This window comes from Leuresthes tenuis, unplaced genomic scaffold, assembly GCF_036924035.1.
Source record: "Leuresthes tenuis unplaced genomic scaffold, fLeuTen1.0.hap1 SCAF_21, whole genome shotgun sequence".
NCBI classification, from domain to species: Eukaryota; Metazoa; Chordata; class Actinopteri; order Atheriniformes; family Atherinopsidae; genus Leuresthes; species Leuresthes tenuis.
Genome location: NW_027325375.1, coordinates 2,197,209 through 2,210,622, shown reverse-complemented (window position 1 = coordinate 2,210,622; position 13,414 = coordinate 2,197,209). Strand labels below are relative to the sequence as shown.

General features: G+C 41.5%; 2 protein-coding genes across 2 annotated transcripts in view; both read left to right on the top strand.

Moving 5' to 3' along the window:
• The first annotated feature begins 2,852 nt into the window (after positions 1 to 2,852).
• Positions 2,853 to 13,414, top strand: part of LOC140280018 (protein NLRC3-like) — a 29,066-nt gene continuing 18,504 nt past the window's right edge. Inside the window, exon 1 of the mRNA XM_072375270.1 lies at positions 2,853 to 2,973. Coding sequence (XP_072231371.1) covers positions 2,906 to 2,973 — 68 coding nt within the window. The 5' untranslated portion in view covers positions 2,853 to 2,905. The remainder of the gene's footprint in view (positions 2,974 to 13,414) is intronic.
• On the top strand, positions 6,940 to 12,971 carry LOC140280256 (NLR family CARD domain-containing protein 3-like). Its single transcript, XM_072375557.1, has 9 exons — positions 6,940 to 7,007; positions 7,449 to 7,527; positions 7,690 to 7,897; positions 8,045 to 9,845; positions 10,144 to 10,317; positions 10,668 to 10,841; positions 10,983 to 11,156; positions 11,759 to 11,805; positions 11,932 to 12,971. Exons 1-9 carry the CDS (start codon positions 6,940 to 6,942, stop codon positions 12,540 to 12,542), a joined length of 3,336 nt encoding a protein of 1,111 aa, XP_072231658.1. The 3' UTR covers positions 12,543 to 12,971.

Sequence of the window (13,414 nt, the reverse complement as noted above, 5' to 3'; positions counted from 1 at the left end):
AGGACAAAAACCTCCCATAAAAAGTACGTTTTAAACTCAAAGCTTTCACTTTTTACGATCATGTGATGTTTTCATTTTCATTGTTCATCACTAAAATCGTCCTTTTCCCTGTTATAGCTGCATTAAATGCTCATAATTTCACTGGTTTTGTGCTTGTGTTTTTGAGCTTATTTGGCTTCACTGTTCCCAAAGTAAGTCTCAGATAGCGCCGTTTGGGATAAAGACTTCAGCTCCTTGGCTGTGACGTCACACATTCGTCATTCAGCATTTCCGTGGGTATCAGGTTTCTCAGGGAGGAGCGAAGTCACATGACTTCCTGGAAGCTGAGAGCAGTGATTTCTATGAATCTGCTCTGTGTCTCACTGCACTCAAGGCTCACAGATTTCTTTCTTATCCCAGTTGTTTTACAGCCAGCTACAGTGGCAGCACCCTCACCATAAAACCATAAAATAATTAAATACAAATAAAACTCGCACAGATCAGGATCACGTCGCATGACATAACTTTGAGTGATCTAAAAGATGAACGTAAGCAGGAAGAAATGAGTTCTCAGGTGTATTTAGCAGGTGTATACAGACTGGATCTGTGTCTGGATGAGGCAACATGGTTGGATCAGTCTGGGTTTCTTTAAGGTTTGCAGCTTCCACGTGTTTTTAGGGGAATGTGAGCACTGTTTCTTTAAAACTTCTGGGTTCTGTGAGAGTCAGCAAACAATCCTTCATCTCACGTTATCTTTAAAAGGAGAAAGCACGGCTGCTTGGAAGGAAAACATAAAGAAATGAGTAACCACATGTGCTCTGATGTAATCACTGAACTCTGCTCTGATTGGCTGATGCCCTATAAAGAGGTCAGGTGGGTCCTCACAGACAGAATGAGACATCTAAATGAGACATTTTATGTTTAAAAACACATAATTTAATCTGTTCATGTAACTGACATCATGAGGTTCATCTTTTCACCACCAGAGGGAGATAAATCCAGATCAATGAAGAGTCCACTTTGTTCATCAGAGCTTCAACAGCCAAACAGTGAAACATGGAAACAGTAACAGAGTGTTTGTTTGTTGCCTCTGAGCATCATGAGAAGGGTTAATGTCTTCAGACGTCAGCATCTGACTTTAACCGAGTCTGGCCGGTCCGACGACATATTTTCACGCTGAAGAGACGAAGGTGTGGCTGTCTGAAAGATCTCATAGTTGGATAAACAATGTTTAGACTTTACAAAATCATTCTGTAACTTCAGTTATTCTTCAGCTTTCTTCTATTTACTGCTAAATGAAACTAGCTGCTGAATTCCAGCTCAAACTAACCTATAAGGCAGATTAGCTGAAAGCTCTCAGCATTACATCATTGCCTTGTGCACACATCTGGTGCATCTGTAGCAGCACTAAAACTACAGAGCTGCTGCACAGAACAGATCCCAGTTTAAAGCGTGGTTTTAATGTTTCTGATGGCGATTCTAGAGAATCTCAGAGAACATTCAGAGAGAACGGCTGAATAAATGTTTTCAGATCAGAGTTTGATGTTCAGGAACTTGGAGGCGTGTTTTAACATGAACTCCACTGGTCAGACAGGTTCTATCTGTCCCGCCTCCATCACAGGTGGACTCTGCTCTGACTGGTTCCAGGAAGCAGCTCACCTGTGTCTCAGTCTGTCGAGTGGAGAGTCTTCTTCTTCTGCAGCTCTGAACAATCTGTGAGTTTCCTGTTTGTTTCTGCTCTGTAATGTTGGAGAACATGTTCGCTTCTTATTTCAGAACAAACTTTGATCACTTTGTGTTTGAAGACAAATCTACATGATGATCAGATTATTAATTAACTGGATTCAATCAAAATGACGATCAGCTGATGTTTCTGTTTGTTTTCTTCACAAATAAACTGCTTCATGTTTTTATTTTATTCAAGTTAAATATATTTATCACATTCATGACCAGAAAAATAGCCGTAAAATCTCAAACACCCCCGAGGTGGATCGTACCATTTTCTAACAGGTTTGGTGATTATTATCTTAAAGGAATGTAGAGATGATGATGAAATATAGACAGTATAGTAATATATAGAATATAGTCAGACACATAAGCAGTGCAGAAGGTGCAAGGATGCAGTAAAGTGACGGTACGATGGTAGAAGTTAAAGTGATGGTGCAAAATTCAGCAGGGTCACAGCCTCAGGAAAGAAGCTCTTCCTAAGAATCCTTCATCATGAGGTGTGTGCTGGGCTGTAGCTCCATGCCTCCATCTAGTGGACAGGTAGTGTAAGAGCAGCTGATGGCAGCTTCCTCTGCCTCAACACTCCTGTCTGACTGCATTCAGCTGACACTGACATGAAACAGAGAATCAGAGCCAATCAGTGGAGGAGCAGCTGATCTGTTTACAGCACAGATGATGGAAAAGAGGATTTGAGTTGATGTGCAGATGAATGATCTGTGTTTCCTCTGCAGATGAAGGTAGAAAGTGTGTGTGAGCTGATGGGAATTCAGCAGCATGGATCCATCTGACAGAAAGTAAGTCTTCAGTGTTCAAACCAAGCTGACTAACAGTTAAGATGATGAATAGTTCTCAGATAAAATATTTGATATCTGCTCAATTTATTAATATTCATAATGTCCAGCTTTACATAACATGTAATGTAAACATGGTGCATAAAATCTGTAATATAGATTAAAATACAATTAAAACAAAGTGTTTTCAGTCTTTATTTAATCTCAATTAAATATCTTAAAAGATTAAAACATTTTTACTTTTTAATCCACAATTTTACTGACCATGTAAATTTAAACCAAACCTTTATTTCATTTTACAATCAAGGTTAAAATCAGATCGGATTAGTCCGTCACAGTTATTGAATCGGATCAATCGGAGACGCACACTTCAACGTGAACCTGAACCTGAACCCAGCTGTGTGTCCATGAAGAGCGACTGGTCAAAGGATGATTTTATTGACTTTAAATCAGACCAACGTTCACGGTCTCTGAGGTGAGCTGAGTGTAAATGGTGTAACACTGTAAAATGTACCAGAGTCAGTCTGAACAGTTCTTATTCCAACTTGTGTTTAGTGTGAGCTCTTATTCACATCATTTCATGTTCACATGTGAAACTGTCAGAGTGGAAAGAATGGATGTTAAAACAGGTTAAAATGGGTACAGCGCCACCTATCGTACCGGGGTATGACATGCTTTGAGCCAATGATTTCATTCATTCTCCGCCATATATCCAAGGATAATTACCCTCAGATAAGGAGCATAACCCAATTGTAGCTATAATCCAGTTAATCTCATCATGTAAATCATGTAAATGAGTGTAGAGAAAGGGTCCAATCAGGCTTTCACAGCTCATTCTGTGGCATATTGATGATCATTCACCCGTTCATCACTCATCACTTTATGTTAGCTGCAGCATCAGTTTCTCTGTCAACATGTGAAAAGCAGGAAAATGAATAACATCATTTCATTTAGGCTGAGTCAGAGAAAAATGTCTTAATGTGTTAACCTAGAAGGACAGATGCTGGTGGATTCTGCAAAGAGGATGGAAATGGCTGTGATAAACACATATTTCCAAAAGAAGGGGGACATACACATTATGGTTTTACTACTTATTCAAAAAATGTTTGTGCACAATGTCAGATTTGCATAAAACATAATCCACAGGGAAACATGAGACCACGAAGGGGTCAGTTTCCTAAACCAGAGAATCCTTTCCAAGAAATACACATGGATTTTATGCAACTAAACAAATGTAACAACCAGAAGTACTGTTTGGTAATAATTGATGCATTTTCTAAATGGGTAGAGATATTTCTATGTCATTTAGCAGGTGCCCTGACAGTAGCAAAAGCCTGAAGCTAAAGAATAATACCTAGTTTTGGGATTCCACAGATTATAAGGAGGGATAATGTCATTTTGTGAATGCAGTGATCCAAAAGATAGGAGATCACTTCTGCATAAACTTAAAAAAACATTGTGGTTACCACCCCCAGAGTGCAGGGCTAGTAGAAAGAATTAAAATATATTATATATAATTTTATTGATATATCAGTGATTGATGTGAGTAATCTGGTGCATTAAGTCAGTAATGTTAACTTGTTTGATTTAATCTCACAGCTTAATATCTTAAAACCAAAACTGTCACATTTTTGCTTTTTAATCCAAACTGAATTTTACTGAACATGTAAATTTGAATTAAACAAATGTCTTTTTTCCTATCAGCAGCTTTCAAAGACCTGAACCTGAACCTGAACCTGAACCCAGCTGTGTGTCCATGAAGAGCGACTGGTCAATGCCTGATTTGATTGACTTTAAATCAGACCAACGTTCACGGTCTCTGAGGTGAGCTGAGTATAAATGGTGTTACACTGTAAAATGTACCAGAGTCAGTCTGAACAGTTCTTATTCCAACTTGTGTTTAATGTGAGCTCTTATTCACATCATTTCATGTTCACATGTGAAACTGTCAGAGTGGAAAGAATGGATGTTAAAACAGGTTAAAATGGGTACAGCGCCACCTATCGTACCGGGGTATGACATGCTTTGAGCCAATGATTTCATTCATTCTCCGCCATATATCCAAGGATAATTACCCTCAGATAAGGAGCATAACCCAACTATAGCTGTAATCTCAACATGTAGACCCACTGAGTGTAGAGAAAGGGTCCAATCAGGCTTTCACAGCTCATTCTGTGACAGAATAATGATCATTCACCCGTTCATCAGTCATCACTTTATGTTAGCTGCAGCATCAGTTTCTCTGTCAACATGTGAAAAGCAGGAAAATAAATAACATCATTTCATTTAGGCTGAGTCAGAGAAAAATGTCTTAATGTGTTAACCTAGAAGGACAGATGCTGGTGGATTCTGCAAAGAGGATGGAAATGGCTGTGATAAACACATATTTCCAAAAGAAGGGGGACATACACATTATGGTTTTACTACTTATTCAAAAAATGTTTGTGCACAATGTCAGATTTGCATAAAACATAATCCACAGGGAAACATGAGACCACGAAGGGGTCAGTTTCCTAAACCAGAGAATCCTTTCCAAGAAATACACATGGATTTTATGCAACTAAACAAATGTAACAACCAGTAGTACTGTTTGGTAATAATTGATGCATTTTCTAAATGGGTAGAGATATTTCTATGTCATTTAGCAGGTGCCCTGACAGTAGCAAAAGCCTGAAGCTAAAGAATAATACCTAGTTTTGGGATTCCACAGATTATAAGGAGGGATAATGTCATTTTGTGAATGCAGTGATCCAAAAGATAGGAGATCACTTCTGCATAAACTTAAAAAAAAATTGTGGTTACCACCCCCAGAGTGCAGGGCTAGTAGAAAGAATTAAAATATATTATATATAATTTTATTGATATATCAGTGATTGATGTGAGTAATCTGTTGCATTAAGTCAGTAATGTTAACTTGTTTGATTTAATCTCACAGCTTAATATCTTAAAACCAAAACTGTCACATTTTTGCTTTTTAATCCAAACTGAATTTTACTGAACATGTAAATTTAAATTAAACAAATGTCTTTTTTCCTATCAGCAGCTTTCAAAGACCTGAACCTGAACCTGAAGCTGAACCTGAACCCAGCTGTGTGTCCATGAAGAGCGACTGGTCAATGCCTGATTTGATTGACTTTAAATCAGACCAACGTTCACGGTCTCTGAGGTGAGCTGAGTGTAAATGGTGTAACACTGTAAAATGTACCAGAGTCAGTCTGAACAGTTCTTATTCCAACTTGTGTTTAATGTGAGCTCTTATTCACATCATTTCATGTTCACATGTGAAACTGTCAGAGTGGAAAGAATGGATGTTAAAACAGGTTAAAATGGGTACAGCGCCACCTATCGTACCGGGGTATGACATGCTTTGAGCCAATGATTTCATTCATTCTCCACCATTTATCCAAGGATAATTACCCTCAGATAAGGAGCATAACCCAATTGTAGCTATAATCCAGTTAATCTCATCATGTAAATCATGTAAATGAGTGTAGAGAAAGGGTCCAATCAGGCTTTCACAGCTCATTCTGTGGCATAATAATGATCATTCACCCGTTCATCAGTCATCACTTTATGTTAGCTGCAGCATCAGTTTCTCTGTCAACATGTGAAAAGCAGGAAAATAAATAACATCATTTCATTTAGGCTGAGTCAGAGAAAAATGTCTTAATGTGTTAACCTAGAAGGACAGATGCTGGTGGATTCTGCAAAGAGGATGGAAATGGCTGTGGTAAACACATATTTCCAAAAGAAGGGGGACATACACATTATGGTTTTACTACTTATTCAAAAAATGTTTGTGCACAATGTCAGATTTGCATAAAACATAATCCACAGGGAAACATGAGACCACGAAGGGGTCAGTTTCCTAAACCAGAGGATCCTTTCCAAGAAATACACATGGATTTTATGCAACTAAACAAATGTAACAACCAGAAGTACTGTTTGGTAATAATTGATGCATTTTCTAAATGGGTAGATATATTTCTATGTCATTTAGCAGGTGCCCTGACAGTAGCAAAAGCCTGAAGCTAAAGAATAATACCTAGTTTTGGGATTCCACAGATTATAAGGAGGGATAATGTCATTTTGTGAATGCAGTGATCCAAAAGATAGGAGATCACTTCTGCATAAACTTAAAAAAACATTGTGGTTACCACCCCCAGAGTGCAGGGCTAGTAGAAAGAATTAAAATATATTATATCTAATTTTATTGATATATCAGTGATTGATGTGAGTAATCTGGTGCATTAAGTCAGTAATGTTAACTTGTTTGATTTAATCTCACAGCTTAATATCTTAAAACCAAAACTGTCACATTTTTGCTTTTTAATCCAAACTGAATTTTACTGAACATGTAAATTTAAATTAAACAAATGTCTTTTTTCCTATCAGCAGCTTTCAGAGACCTGAAGCTGAACCTGAACCCAGCTGTGTGTCCATGAAGAGCGACTGGTCAATGCCTGATTTGATTGACTTTAAATCAGACCAACGTTCACGGTCTCTGAGGTGAGCTGAGTATAAATGGTGTTACACTGTAAAATGTACCAGAGTCAGTCTGAACAGTTCTTATTCCAACTTGTGTTTAATGTGAGCTCTTATTCACATCATTTCATGTTCACATGTGAAACTGTCAGAGTGGAAAGAATGGATGTTAAAACAGGTCTCTTTCAGTGAGGAAAATATTAATATATATATGATATATTTATTATATCGGAGCTTTTTCTAAAATAAATGTTCTGAACAATGTCAGCTGCTTTACAAACTTTTTCACTGAGCTCTTATCTTCTGGAACACAGATGCTGCTGATGTGCAGCTTCAGAGTTAATCAGCTGCTTTATGGCTGCGTTCACTGTTCACATCCACACATCCCTTCATGGACCTTTACCTTGTGTTTGTCTCTGTGTGGACAGACACAATGTGAGCTCATTCTTCATCATTCCTCCACAGAGTGGACCAGCAAAGCCCAGAGGTTCCCAGTGGTCAGTCTGCCCAGCAGCATCAGACACAGCTGGACTCCATATTTATGGTCTGTACCTGTACAACAACTACTTTTCCATCTATTGTGTTCACAGTCATCTCCAGGCTGCACTTTGCAGACCAGCGGATTGTCAGTGTGTCCAACATGGATCTGATGTTTGGCTCCATGATTTCAGTCTGATTGGCTCATTCATATAGTATTCTGTTCCAGCTGCTGGAGGACAACATGCTCACTTTTGTGAAGGAGGAGCTGAAGAAGATCCAGAAGGCTCTGAGTCCAGATTACCCAGAATGCTTAGAGAGTCAGAGGGAGGGTGATGATGAAGAGCAGAGGTGGAGCAGAGAGGCATTAGTGAAGATCACAGTTCACTTCCTGAGGAGAATGAAGCAGGAGGAGCTGGCTGAGCGTCTGCAGAGCAGTAAGAGGATTTCTCTAAAGATTGAACCTGCTGGATAAATGACACATTTACTGATGTCTCAGCTCACAGAACAACACATGTTCAAATACTCATTCTTTACAGGGTGGAAATGTCTGTTTACTGATGTTATTTCTTGTCTTCATTCAGAACTTTTTGCTGCAGTTTGTGTACGTAAAGTTAAATCTGCTCTGAAGAAGAAGTTCCAGTGTGTGTTTGAGGGGATTCCTAAAGCAGGAAACCCAACCCTTCTGAATCAGATCTACACAGAGCTCTACATCACAGAGGGGGGGACTGGAGAGGTCAATGATGAACATGAGGTCAGACAGATTGAAGCAGCATCCAGGAAAGCAGGCAGAACAGAAACATCCATCAGACAAGAAGACATCTTTAAACTCCCACCTGGAAGAGATGAACCAATCAGAGCAGTGATGACAAAGGGAGTGGCTGGCATTGGGAAAACAGTCTTAACACAGAAGTTCACTCTGGACTGGGCTGAAGGCAAAGTCAACCAGGACATTCAGCTCATGTTTCCATTCACTTTCAGAGAGCTGAATGTGCTGAAAGAGAAAAAGTTCAGCTTGGTGGAACTTGTTCATCACTTCTTTAGTGAAACCAAAGAAGCAGGAATCTGCAGGTTCGAACAGTTCCAGGTTGTGTTCATCTTTGACGGTCTGGATGAGTGTCGACTTCCTCTGGACTTCCACAGCAAGGAGCCCCTGACTGATGCTACAGAGTCCACCTCAGTGGATGTGCTGCTGACAAACCTCATCAGGGGGAACCTGCTTCCCTCTGCTCGCCTCTGGATAACCACACGACCTGCAGCATTCAATCAGATCCCTCCTGGCTGTGTTGGCATGGTGACAGAGGTCAGAGGGTTCACTGACCCACAGAAGGAGGAGTACTTCAGGAAGAGATTCAGAGATGAGGAGCAGGCCAGCAGCATCATCTCCCACATCCAGACATCACGAAGCCTCCACATCATGTGCCACATCCCAGTCTTCTGCTGGATCACTGCAACAGTTCTGGAGGATGTGTTGGAAACCAGAGAGGGAGGAGAGCTGCCCAAGACCCTGACTGAGATGTACATCCACTTCCTGGTGGTTCAGGCCAAAGTGAAGAAGGTCAAGTATGATGGAGGAGCTGAGACAGATCCACACTGGAGTCCAGAGAGCAGGAAGATGATTGAGTCTCTGGGAAAACTGGCTTTTGAGCAGCTGCAGAAAGGAAACCTGATCTTCTATGAATCAGACCTGACAGAGTGTGGCATCGATATCTCAGCAGCCTCAGTGTGCTCAGGAGTGTTCACACAGATCTTTAAAGAGGAGAGATGGCTGTACCAGGATAAGGTGTTCTGCTTCATCCATCTGAGTGTTCAGGAGTTTCTGGCTGCTCTTCATGTCCATCTGACCTTCATCAAGTCTGGAGTCAACCTGATGGAAGAACAACAAACAAACTCTGTGTGGTTAAAAATATTTAACAAACCTAATCTAAAATATCTCCATCAGAGTTCTGTGGACAAGGCCTTACAGAGTCCAAATGGACACCTGGACCTGTTCCTCCGCTTCCTCCTGGGTCTTTCCCTGCAGACCAATCAGAGTCTCCTACGAGGCCTGCTGACACAGACAGGAAGTAGCTCACAGACCAATCAGGAAACAGTTGATTACATCAAGGAGAAGATCAGTGAGAATCTGTCTGCAGAGAGAAGCATCAATCTGTTCCACTGTCTGAATGAACTGAAGGATCGTTCTCTGGTGGAGGAGATCCAACAGGCCCTGAGTTCAGGACGTCTCTCCACAGATGAACTGTCTCCTGCTCAGTGGTCAGCTCTGGTCTTCATCTTACTGTCATCAGGAAAACATCTGGATGTGTTTGACCTGAAGAAATACTCTGCTTCAGAGGAGGCTCTTCTGAGGCTGCTGCCAGTGGTCAAAGCCTCCAACAAAGCTGTGTAAGTGCAGAGATAAATATCTTTTAAATACGCTGCTTACTTGTTAAAAGGAGAAAAAATAAGTTATTTCTCAGATAATTTCAGTTTGTAGATAACACAGATTCACAGCAAACAGTTACATCAGATCAGTTCACATAAAGAGGAAAGAAACCCGCTGCAAGAATGTGGCAACACTTTATAATATATAATTATTATATACATCCTTATTCATTAATTCAACCATCTTTAATGTGAATAATTACTAATGACTGTTTATCGGAGAGAAAGTCACAGATTTATCTCATTATTCCCTCCTCAGACTGAGTGGCTGTAACCTCTCAGAGAGAAGCTGTGCAGCTTTGTCCTCAGTTCTCAGCTCCCAGTCCTCCAGTTTGACAGAACTGGACCTGAGTAACAACAACCTTCAGGATTCAGGGGTGAAGCAGCTGTCTGTTGGACTGCAGAGTCCAAACTGTAACCTGGAAGCTCTCAGGTCAGGATTCATTCAACTGTTCAACTGCTGATCAATTTAATTCTGCTTTACAGTCATGGATGAACAGCTGACCTGTTCAGGATGGTGTCCGCTGTTTACTTGTTAAAAGGAGAGAAAATAACGGAGTTATTTCTCAGATAATTTCAGTTTGTAGATAACACAGATTCACAGCAAACAGTTACATCAGATCAGTTCACATAAAGAGGAAAGAAACATGCTGCAAGAATGTGGCAACACTTTATAATATATAATTAGGATAAATGTCATAATTATTCATTAATTCAACCATCTTTAATATGAATAATTAATAATTACATAACTTAATTCTTTTCCTGTTATTCCCTCCTCAGACTGAGTGGCTGTAAGCTCTCAGAGAGAAGCTGTGCAGCTCTGTCCTCAGCTCTCAGCTCCCAGTCCTCCAGTCTGACAGAACTGGACCTGAGTAACAACAACCTGCAGGATTCAGGGGTGAAGCAGCTGTCTGTTGGACTGCAGAGTCCAAACTGTAACCTGGAAGCTCTCAGGTCAGGATTCATTCAACTGTTCAACTGCTGATCATTTTAATTCTGCTGTACAGTCATGGAGGAAAAGCTGACCTGTTCAGGATGGTGCCTACTGTTGGTGTCTTTTCTCTCAGAATCTGCCATTTGTGTTGTTTTCTGCAGCCTGTCAGGCTGTCTGATCACAGAGGAAGGCTGTGCTTCTCTGATCTCAGCTCTGACCTCCAACCCCTCCCATCTGAGAGAGCTGGACCTGAGCTACAACCATCCAGGAGACTCAGGAGTGAAGCAGCTATCAGCTGGACTGGAGGATCCACAGTGGAGGCTGGACACTCTCAGGTATGGAGAGGTCTGCTGCAGCATCACACAATGTTCTTCAGACCGTGCGTACAGATGTTTTCAGTGTAATTTAAGTCTGATCCGAAGTGGAGATGAAACTTCTGAAACATCCCATACTGTCCACGTACTTTCATAACTTATTTCCATAGCTTCAGACACAGTCCGCTCCTTTCCCTTTCACCGGCTCATGAGCTGGTTAGAAGTGATGAGGAGCAGCGAGGGAGGAGCAAACCTCTGTCAGGAGGAGGAGGAAATGTCTGCCAGCATTAGCCGGTGTCCCCTTAAAACAGCGTGGATCTGTCAGAATGATGGAGGTTTATCAGGTCATTTCTGAGATAAATGGGCCACAAAGAAAACATACATACCAGCAATCATCTGCTGGTTAATGCACAGCCTGTAAGGAAACATGTTCAGCAGATTCAGAGACTTTATTCATCCAGTTAAAGGGATATTTCTGTGTTTTTCAAGTGTGGCTGTGTGAAGGACTCATGAGCAGTCAGCATCTTCCTCAGTGTAGAACAATGTGTGTGTGAGAGCCATGTAATGTCCATGTGTGCATGCTGAAAGAGACGGTGCTGCTCTGACCCTCCTCCTCCTTTCAGGGTGGAGCCTGCTGGAGAACGATGGCTGACACCAGGTCTGAGGAAGTGTAAGTGTGTTCTTCATCTGATTCATGACATCCAGCCATCTTCACACTGTCACATCACTCACTGATCAAAGTGAACAGATGATAGATCAATAACTGCAGCTGGATTGTGTTTGTTCTCTCCATCAGATTCCTGTCGACTCACCATCGACACAAACACAGTGAACAGAGGACTGAAACTGTCTGACAACAACAGGAAGGTGACATATGTGGAGGAGGATCAGCCATATCCTGATCATCCAGACAGATTTGATGGCTGGTCTCAGCTGCTGTGTAGAAATGTTCTGACTGGTCGCTGTTACTGGGAGGTCGAGTGGAGAGGAGAGGTTGATATAGCAGTGAGTTACAGAGGAATCAGCAGGAGAGGAGACAGAGACTGTGTGTTTGGATGCAGTGATCAGTCCTGGAGTCTGTTCTGCTCTGATCGTTCTGGTTACTCTGTCTGGCACAATAACAGAGAAACATCCATCTCCTCCTCCTCCTCCTCCTCCTCCTCCTCCTCCTCCTCCTCCTCCTCCTCCTCCTCCTCCTCCTCCTCCTCCTCCTCCTCCTCCTTCTCTGATTCTCACATAGCAGCAGTGTATTTGGACCGTCCTGCTGGCACTCTGTCCTTCTACAGAGTCTCCTCTGACACACTGATCCACCTCCACACCTTCAACACCACATTCACTGAAGAACCTCTGCATCCTGGGTTTACAGTCTGGTTCTGTTCATCTGGTTCCTCAGTGTCTCTGTGTTGAGCATAAAGAGTTTCCTCCTGTCAGAGAATCACTGTTGAACAGATAGTTCAGTCTGTACATGTCTGTCTCTTTCACTCAGAAACACCTTTTCAGATTCATGGATTCAGTCAGTTTCTGGTTGAAACTCTTCTAAATGATTCCTTGGAAACTTCTTCCTCTTCCAGTCCTTTAAAGATGGAAGCTGCCATTCTTCCAGGATGTTGTTTTTCTGTGTTTCCAGTCCAAGCTTCACACTGAATATCAGTATGTTGTGTTTCTCTGCAGCTCACTTCAGCTGAGACCATTCAGTTGCTGTCAGCTGCAGTTAGTTTGCTGCACATGTGGCAAACTGTGACACCAGAGAGGAATCACTGAGCTGCAATCAGCCGAGATGAATTTCCAACCTGCTGACAGATCTTCACTGATTCTGCTGCAATGAGCAGAAGTTTGCTGAGAAGCCTTCAAATCGATATAATTCAACATCAAGTTATAATATAACATTCAACTCATTGGCTACTCAGCCAGAAAGTGAGAAGAAAAATATGGATGGATGACTTCTGGATGTTATGCCCTGCTCTTGGTGAAGGCTTTAATTAGGTTTAATTAGTTTCCAATGTTAATGTTATTGGGCATTTGACCACACTGTGTGATTAAATATCTGAGCATCTGAATGAGGGGAATAGCCTTGGACCCTCCCACAGCTCTATAGTGGCTTTGTAGAACAGCTGCAAGACTCCAAGACTCTGTTGGGTTGCCCTTTGGTGGCAAGGGAGGCCAAAGCTGCCCCAAGAGCCCCCCCCGAGCCTCTGCAGCATGGTGAAAGAGCTGTTCCATCTGGTCAATCTGCACCAGCTTCAGTACAGCCATCTCCACACGTGTTTGGACTGCACTGA

Excerpts from the sequence above, each read along its gene's own strand:
- LOC140280256 (XM_072375557.1), top strand. The coding sequence starts at position 6,940 with ATGAAGAGCGACTGGTCAATGCCTGATTTGATTGACTTTAAATCAGAC. Across the intron at positions 7,898-8,044 it reads GGCTGAGCGTCTGCAGAGCA|AACTTTTTGCTGCAGTTTGT; the intron begins GTAAGAGGATTT and ends GTCTTCATTCAG. Across the intron at positions 10,842-10,982 it reads TGTAACCTGGAAGCTCTCAG|CCTGTCAGGCTGTCTGATCA; the intron begins GTCAGGATTCAT and ends TGTTTTCTGCAG.